This window comes from Chenopodium quinoa, unplaced genomic scaffold (genome assembly GCF_001683475.1).
Source record: "Chenopodium quinoa cultivar QQ74 unplaced genomic scaffold, ASM168347v1, whole genome shotgun sequence".
Classification (NCBI taxonomy): Eukaryota; Viridiplantae; Streptophyta; class Magnoliopsida; order Caryophyllales; family Amaranthaceae; genus Chenopodium; species Chenopodium quinoa.
The window spans coordinates 598,437-607,698 of NW_018742345.1; the positions used below are offsets into that span (position 1 = coordinate 598,437).

The following is a 9,262-nucleotide window of genomic DNA, read 5'->3' on the forward strand; positions in this document are numbered from 1 at the left end:
GAGGCCCATATTTAATTATGTATTTATACTTTTTAAATTCATTTTCATTTTTAAATTTATATTTATTTCACTAATGTTATATGAAGTGTTTTGTTTTCCTTTGATAAATCTTTCTCAAACATTATGTTTTCAACTTAGAACGTTTTAACCACTCTTTTAAAACTTTCTTGAATTTTATTCTTGTTTTTCTTTTAAAACTCTTAATTTTTCGTAAATGCTCGTTGTTTCATTTACTCTCCTTTTTTCAAACTCTTTTAAATGATAGTTTTGTTATCTTTGTTTTTTGTTTTTTGTTTTTGTTTTTTTTAATACTATGCGATTTCTTATGATGATTCATGTTAATCGATCCAAAATCATTTTGGGACTAAGGATTTGTTGTTAGTAACAATACTAACACAAATTCATACCCTATATTGATACGCTTTCCCTAGTAGCAAGTCTAAAGACTGGTCAAATATAAGCACATTTCTTGCACATATAAATTCATAGAGTTATTAAAACATACATGATAATTTACATTAATTATTGTTTCATATAACTTAAAAGTTTATACACTTATTTTAAAAAAAAAAATCTACATTTTAATTTATTTTGTTATTTAAAAATTATTCTTGAACTTGTAACATAAAAATTAGGATTTGACTTTTACCAAAAAAAAATAAAAACCATGATTTTTTATTTTTATTTTATTTTTTTACCTTCAATAAAAATTTTAAAATTTTTTTTCACCACTTGTCATTAAGAAAACCGTTAAATTTAACGTTTTAAAAAAAAATTCTTCGATTTTTGTACCATAAACAAGCTCTTTAGAGGTTTTAGAGATCACATTGGTCCAATTTGAGTTTAGATTAATTAAAATTTATTGAAAATGTCTCATTTTGCGTATGTCATAAAGCTTAGGCATCAATGTTTTAAGTTGGTAAAACAAGACATTTGCAGTAATTTTTTGTCAATTTCGACCTTAAATCAGACTCAACGTAGCCCCAAAACCTCTATAGAGCATGTGTTTGGCACAAAAAATGAGGTTTTTATTTATTTATTTTTTTTTTATTTCATTTGATATAAGGGTTATTTTGATGGTAGTTAAGAGCAAAGCCAATAGTTGCCCAAATCAATGGTGGTCATCAACTTTTTTTTTATTTATATCTCTATCTTCCATCTCATCTATGCCCACTTATGTCCACATATACCCATTGGTTGCCCTCTAATTTTTTATGATCATAATATTCATCACTAACTAAGAAAATAAAATAAAAAAGATAGTCCACTCATACCGTGACAAGTGGCACACACATATTGTTTGCCTATCCTTTGCCAATGGTCATGACCATGACCTGGTCATTAGATTTCTCTCTCCTAGCAACCATTGGCTTTGCTCTTAATAGAAAACAATTTTTAGTTTTTTATTTGATGGTAAAATAAAACTCATAGAAATTTTAATGGTAAAAAAACAATTTCAAAAAAAACTTATAGAATAATACAAGAATCAAATATGTTGATAGCCAGATTTTTAGATCATTAGATGTAAATAAAAGAGGTTCTAAAATTGCCTTATCTCTCACAATTTTCCATGGCTCTTTTTCAAAGAATAATACTCCTTACTTGCTTTTATTTTGATTAATTTTGTGGCTATAAATTCATTGACGAATATCATTTTATCAACAGAAAGAAATTATAAAGATTTTTAAGTGTTTTAATAAATAAAGAAATATAGAAATAATAAATAAATAAAGTTCGCAACTTGCTCAAATGCTCAGCTGAATCTTCCGCCTGTCTCTCGTGCCCCAAAAAAACTTTTATAAATTTATTTATTTATTTTTTGCTGGAAAAATATACGATTTTATTAGGGTTAGTTTTGGAGCTTCCGATTTGGACGGCGGAAAAGTAAAGAAATTAAAATAAAAAACCTTAAGAAAATACCAAAAAAAAAAAAAAAAAAAAATTTGGAATAAATTTGCTTTTCGTCATTGCTCCGCAAAGTTGAGAATACCCCTTTTCTCTCTGCCTCTTCTTCCTTTCTCTCCTTTCATTGGACAAAAATCTGGCTATCAACATGTTTAATTCTTGTATTTTCCGTAAGTTATTCAAATTTTTTTTTCTATTAATTTGTAGTTGAATTTGTTTTTAATTTGTGATGATTGTTTAATTTATTGTTCAATTAATTTCAAAGATTTTATGGTATGATCGTTTTTAGGGGTTGATTTTCTTTCATTATTTTTGATATAATTCTTCTTTGTTTTTGTTATAAACGATTAAAAGTATATGTTTAAATATATTTTTATTTATGTAAATTTGAAATTGAATGTTAAAGAAATGGGTTTTTATTTATTTGATATATATGGTCTATGTAAATGTAATATATGCTTAATCTTGCGTATTTTTGCTTATTTATAATGGGATTTTTTTAGTATTTGCTAAGGTGATTGGTAATTGAATTATTACTGGAGATTACTAAGTATGTTTTATATTTCACTATGTTTGAAATTTTGCTTATTCCTATTCAGGAAGTCATGTTAGTAAAAGAAAACTTGTAATTGTATTGGTATTTTAACCAGGATTTGGTTTTAACATAGACGCGTTTTGGATTCGACCTAGGCATTGTTCTGAATTTGACTTAGGCTGTGTTTTGGTTTTGATTTAGACCATGTTGTGGATTTAACCCCGGTCACGAACTTCTACCATTAAGTTGGTTGTTTTTATCCTTACATGATTAATAATACTTGCTATTACCTAGAGATGTGTGAGAATGAGTTGTTATGAGAATTGAAGGAGTGAAAATGGATAGTTGGTTTTGGTGATAATTATCATGAAAATAATAACTAGATTAGAGCATCTCCAACGGTTAAGCTACGATGCCATGTAGCTTACCTTGGCACATCAGATATTTAAGCTAGTATATATTGTAGCTACAAAGTGCTCCACATTGGTCAGAATAACAAAGTGTATACTATCTATGTAGAGGATGATAAATTTGTCGAGTTGGGGTGGTGTTTTTTAAGCGTTTTTACATGGGTGAGATTTTGGTGTCAACTTGTCACAGAGTTAAGGTTGGTTACTTGGAGGAATACCTTCTCCTTATAAATACTTTTATAACCAAGGAAAGGATACTTAGAAAGTTAGAAATACATTTGGTGTGCATGTTTTATTAGCCCTGTCGAAAATTTGCAAAATTGGAATCTTCATGTCAACCTATCCCAAACATTTCTAAATTCTAACCTATAAGTGAGAAATTGAATATCTGAAACATACACCTGGAATTCCTTAAAATCATTGTGCTATGGTGATGGTCATAGTTAAAGTGGATAACCTGGAATTGTATACTTATATGCATGCGGAGTTAACTTATAACATTCCAAGGTTAATTTGTTGAAATTTCTAGGATATTTAACATAATTACACATTTTATTATCCTCTGGTGTGTTGTTTCAGCTCTCTTTTTTCTGTGTAACCTTGGTCTTAGACTTTGCTGCAATCCAACTCTGGTATGTTATCAATTTGATAACTATGTATGAATCAAAGGAGGATAGTAGTTTTAAATAGTGATATATGAGTGAGACTGATAGATGACGAGGATAAGTTGATTCATCAAAAGATGTTATGGTCCTTTGTGTTTACCTGAACCTTAATCCACTCTGAATACAGATTAGTGATGGTGAATGTAGTAGTTCATGCTCTCTGTCAAATCTTAGAATATATACAATGTTTGCTCTTTTGCTGTGTCATGTCTCTTGGAAGTAGTTATGAATATGAGAAATCTAGATTTGAATCTGAGAAATTTAATTGTATTGATGGCATTAATTGCCTGTAGGCTTTGCGTATTTTATCACCATTTAAGCATTTATTTTTATTTTTATTTTTATCTTTGTTTTTGTTTATGTTTTGATATTATGTCATTGACTCATTTATAGTAGATGATGGCTTCTTAGAGGAAAAGTGCTGAGTTTTAGACAATAAAGGCTGATGTTACTTTAATATGGAGAAATGTATAGGAGAAAAGTATAATTACATAGAACTCAACTGTTCAATTTCAATGTTTTTATTCAGGTCTCTGCTCATCAACAATCTGTCTGTTGTATCTGCTTGGGATTCAGCTTTCTGGCTTAGCAAAGATTTTCAATCACTCTGGCAGCTGCAACCCAGTCAAAGCTTTCTCGCACCACCAAGCGGGTGTGGGGTACTAATGACCGTGCGATTGTACTCTGTGTTTTGCGAAGATCAAGGTCATCCCATATATGGAGATTGTGTCGTACTTCTGAGGGTTTATCTGTTGATTATGGCTAAAGTTACCACCTTTTAAGTTTTTGAATTGTGCTAGTGGGCTATTTGGAGTAATTTTGAATTTGACTATGTAAATAAGTTGGTCATTCTTAGCTCTCTGTGATAATTTGATTGATTGTTCAGTAAAGCTCTGCTCAGTGCTGCAAGCCTGTTAGTGTATAATGGGTCGCTTCTCGTGCTTCTACGGTCACGCTCCCGGTCAAAAGCAAAAGGTTAGTATTAAAGTTTTTGGTGTTAAACTTGAAATTGTTATGAATAATCTATGCTTCATTCTTATAGCTGTCCCATATCTTTTTACTATTTATTTTTGGTGTTTCTCAGAAATCAGCCCAACCTTCATTTGAAGCAATGGTCAAGACACTGCAACTTGGTTCTCAAAATAATGAATCAGCACTCTCTGGCAATCCTATAACCAGGCATGAATTTCATATAGGGAAAAGTGAGGCTAGTGAAACTGAGCATCTTACATTGGCCTCACGTAGTTGGAAATCTGGAGAAGTAAAATGTGATTATGATGTTGTGAGTAATGCAGACTCTATGCACTTTCAGACAGGGAATATTAGAAGAAGTCTTTCTGTTGGTTGTGAATTGGAAAAAGAAAGAATCTTTGGTGTCAGTAATGGTGATGACTGCTATGATCAGGAGTTTTCTTTTGAAGGGTCACATGATTGTGATGAGGTTGTTGATGTATCACCTACAAATGATGCCAGGAGTCAAGGGATCTCCTCTCCTGATCAGAATCATGAAGCTTCTCGTATGCTGTGCCCCAATATTAGTTCTGATATTGGAAACCAAGAGTTAGTCGTAGCTGTTTATAACCCTCAATATTTGAATAAGGAAGGTCTTGAAGACTCTCATCGCTCATTGCATATGGGGGCTCCCGATGGTTCTGGTCAGAATTCACCTACTCAATCCTGCATTTCTAAATCGTACTCTATGCCAAATTTTGGGTCCATGTCTCCAACTTCTCCTGGTCTTTCTGCCTGTGTCATGTTGCCTTCTCGTAATAGATCTTTTGAGGATCTTAAAAAGCTCTTTGTTAACAATGAAAGTGTTTCAGCTCATAATGCAGAGATTGTTGGATTATGCAAGGATGATAATTTGAACTGTCCTGAGAAATTTGATGGAGAAAATGCTGTTTTAAATGGTTATGACTCTTATAATTATGGTTGTTCAAGCAAAGACTGGATAGTCTCAATGCCAGATGAAATTGGTGTAATGGGACATGGCCAGGGCAACTCTTCATCTGATCCCTGGGGTGACTTTGCAAACAGGGAATTTAAGACCAAGCTCATTGAGGATTGGGTTATTGATCTTCAGCACTGCAGCCCCATAGAAGAGACCAATGAAGTGGCTGATTCTGGTAATGAGGTAAAAAGAAGATCTGCATTCTTGGATGGTCTGGATAAAGTGGATATGAATCTATACCCAGGCATGGAGGCAGCAAAAAGATACATATCTTCTCTGAATGCCACAACGACCACTGCACAGCTGGCCAATCATGGTTTGGTTGTAATCCCACTTCTCAGTGCATTTGTTGGCTTAAAGGTTCTAAATCTATCTGGGAATTCTATAGGTTGGTGAAGCACAATTGCTGTGATCTACTTTAATCATTAGTATCTTTTCCAAATTTAGCTTTTTCGTGTTAAGTTGTACTTTGCTTTGTTTTTTACTACCTCTTTGCTTCTGGTTTCATTCTTCTTTCTATGTTTATTGTAGTGACTTTGGATGCTTGTTTTGCAGTGAGAATTACTGCTGGTGCTCTTCCTCGAGGATTGCATATGTTGAACTTGTCCAAAAACAAGATATCGACCATTGAAGGTTTAAGAGAGCTTACAAGGCTTCGCATATTAGACCTGAGTTACAATAAAATATCCAGAATTGGACATGGTAAGTTTCTACTTGGCATGTGGCTTCTTATAAGTGTCTTCTTAGTTTCTTACCTTTTTCTGCATAGTTGCTTCTTATAAACCAGATATCGACCATTGAGAAACTATGTTTTGTTCGGTTGGAGAGAGAGAGAGAGTGGGGGGGGGGGGGGGGGGAGGGGGTGGGGAGAGAGGGAGAGAGAGGGAGGGAGGGAAGGAGTCAACATAGGGGTATGCCAAAAATTGCTTTTCAAGTAGCAAGGTTGTGGCGGGAGGGAGGGAGGGAAGGAGGGAGGGAAGGAGGAGTCAACATAGGGGTATGCCAAAAATTGCTTTTCAAGAAGCAAGGTTGTGGCGGGAGGGAGGGAGGGAGGGGGAGTCAACATAGGGGTATGCCAAAAATTGCTTTTCAAGTAGCAAGGTTGTGGCTTTTGTAGCACTCACAAACCCATTCTTTAATAAGACTTGTTTATTTACACGAAGTGGGAATGTGATTAGTTGTTGGCGGTGTAAAATCTTTTTTAAGTAGAATATTATTTCGTAACTTGTTGAAAGTAGTTTGATTCCATTAACTTTTGATAAAACAAATAATACAGGTATGCAATCAAGAAAATGAATGGAAGGGAAAGGAAAGTAAAACCCTTAGATTTACTACGTTGTTTGTTCAAAGAGACAAAAGGGAAAATAATAATAATAATAATAATAATAATAATAATAATAATAATAACAACCACCAACACTACCTCCTTCCTTCTCAACCAAATATCCACCTCTACAAGACTACAACCAAAATAACTCCAACCTTATTTAGTGGAGCACCACCTTATCTTTGCATCAGAACACGGCCTTTGCCTCACTCTTGCACCACCACATCTCATTAGAGCACCTCCTCTATCTCTTTTGCTCCCTTAGAATAGATTATTTTAGGGTGGGGTGGGTGGATTAGATTTTACGGGAGTGGGTGGGTTTTCAGGGGGTGGGGGTGAATTTACGGGGGTGTCAATGGTTTTTCAAGTTGGTAGAATGGGGTGGGGTGGATGTTCTAGGGTGGTGGAGGTGAATTTACGGGGGTGTCAATGGTTTTTCAAGTTGGTAGAATGGGGTGGGGTGGATGTTCTAGGGTGGTGGGTTTTTTGGGTTGACTCTTGGATGGATCTTGTGGCGGCTTATGGGTAGCGAAGTGGTGGCAGTTAGGGTGGCAGCGGTGGGGTGGTGAGGTGGCGTTGGTGAGTTGGTGATGGTGGCTCTGGTGTGGTGTGGTGTGATGGTGGCTAAGAAAAAAGAATCTAAATACCTAGGGGGGATTGGATAATCAACCTAGAAGACTTTGGGGAAATAGAGAGGAAAGGGAATGACCAATATGTCAATACAAACATCAACAAAGGGAATCAACCTTTTTGATTTCCTTACTTTTTTAAATACCCTGTACCAAACACCACCTTTATTTGTTTGTTAGCTACCAAGAAGGCAAGATATTTTTTTTGTTAGATGGAACAAATCGTAAACCTAGAAGGTGATGGTGACACCAGATAACCAAATCATCTATAGCCGTGGGGATTGGGCTTGGAGAGGGGGGGGGGGTACTTGTTTGTAAGCAGAGTTTTATTTGGTAGGCATGCAAAGTTTGCTTTTTCCAAATATCTTATCTTGATTGAGGTGTTCTTTCCCAAGAATGGAATGAATGGCCTTTGACTTTTGTATCTTCTTCCATTTTTTGTTTATGCCCCAGCGCTATTTTGATTTCTCATTCTTTCCAAGTTGTTAAAAATGTTGTGATTGAAGTAAATGACGAATTTTTTTTACGTGTATGTCTTTGGAAGAAAATTTCCTAATGGGTATATAATTTTTAGCTCTCATGATGTTAGATATTGTTTCTGGATGTCTGGTATTTATTTTTGCTGTTTTCCCTTGCAAAATTTATATTGTGTAATTCATGTTCATGTTGTGGTCTGGTTTCGAAGGTCTTACATCATGCTCCACTTTGAAGGAATTATACTTAGCTGGAAATAAAATCAGTGAGGTGGAAGGTCTACACAGGCTTTTAAAGCTAACTGTTCTTGATTTGCGGTTCAACAAGATTGCTACTTCCAAAGGTCTAGGACAACTTGCTGCTAATTACAATTCCTTGCAAGCTATCAGTTTGGAAGGAAATCCTGCCCAGAAAAATGTCGGGGATGAGCAACTGAAAAAGTATCTACAGGACCTACTTCCTTATCTAGCTTACTACAACCGGCTGAATATAAAATCCAGCACACTGAAAGATTCCTCAGATAGGTCTGTTCGACTGGGTATTTCAGACCGGGGACTTAGATCTGATCACAAGTCTTCCTCACGTAGTGGAAGTGGCGCTCCAAAACGATCAACTCATTCATATACACATGGGCAGAAGGGTCAATCATCAGACTCTCTGAGGCAATCTAAAGGGAAACATGTGCTGGTTCCACCAAGTGGGGCAAAACCGAGTCACCACCATAATAATATCGACTTTTCCAACAAGCTTCAAAGTTTGAGATCTGGTCTCTCACTCCACAAAAGTCGAAGTGAGGGCACTCTCGCTGTACTGTAAGTTTGTCTTCTGCTTATCAAACCTACCAGGAGTAAGGTTCCTTCTATTGTCTTTTGCATGGAATTATATTTGTGGTTTGTGATATTTTTTTCTAGTTACTCAAGTTTTCATATTATGCTGGTGCAAGAGCATTATGAAGCTGGTGCTCTTCTGAAATTCAAGTTTGTTTCAATGCAATAATAGAAATTTGCTACAATAAAAAATTCATAAGACTTTCTAGCCATTTTTTAGTCATATATATAGTCCATTATTTTAGCGTTTGATTGCGGCCATTGTGATGGAGTATGAATCGGATGCTAACTGTCCGAACATTTATATGCTTGGTTTTTGCTTGAAGTTGGAGTTTTGCTCATTACAGTTTACCTCTAGTAAAAAAATTTAGTAGTTGCTCTTTGCACATAACCAAAGATATGCAAGTAGCTTTTTAACCAATAGAGTGAGCCGCTGGAGTATTTATACTAATGGTATGTAATTGCAATGAGTAAAGTTCATACTATGTACAAGTATTTAACCTCAAAAGGGCCCAGTGCAACAGGTGGGTTGTGCTTGC

The 9,262-nt window shown here is 34.9% G+C and overlaps 1 protein-coding gene across 3 annotated transcripts; it reads left to right on the forward strand.

Moving 5' to 3' along the window:
- The first annotated feature begins 1,714 nt into the window (after nt 1–1,714).
- Nucleotides 1,715–8,975, forward strand: LOC110693938. 3 transcript variants are annotated; one of them, XM_021871131.1, is made up of 5 exons: nt 1,715–2,075; nt 4,045–4,490; nt 4,600–5,854; nt 6,022–6,168; nt 8,134–8,291. In XM_021871131.1, the coding sequence occupies exons 2-5, from the start codon at nt 4,440–4,442 to the stop codon at nt 8,154–8,156; spliced, it is 1,476 nt and encodes a 491-aa protein (XP_021726823.1). In that variant the 5' UTR covers nt 1,715–2,075; nt 4,045–4,439; the 3' UTR covers nt 8,157–8,291. The 3 variants fall into 3 exon arrangements, with proteins under 3 accessions (XP_021726823.1, XP_021726814.1, XP_021726818.1); XM_021871122.1 differs by having other exon boundaries at nt 1,730–2,075; nt 8,108–8,975; XM_021871126.1 differs by having other exon boundaries at nt 1,730–2,055; nt 8,108–8,975.
- Nucleotides 8,976–9,262: the final 287 nt, after the last annotated feature.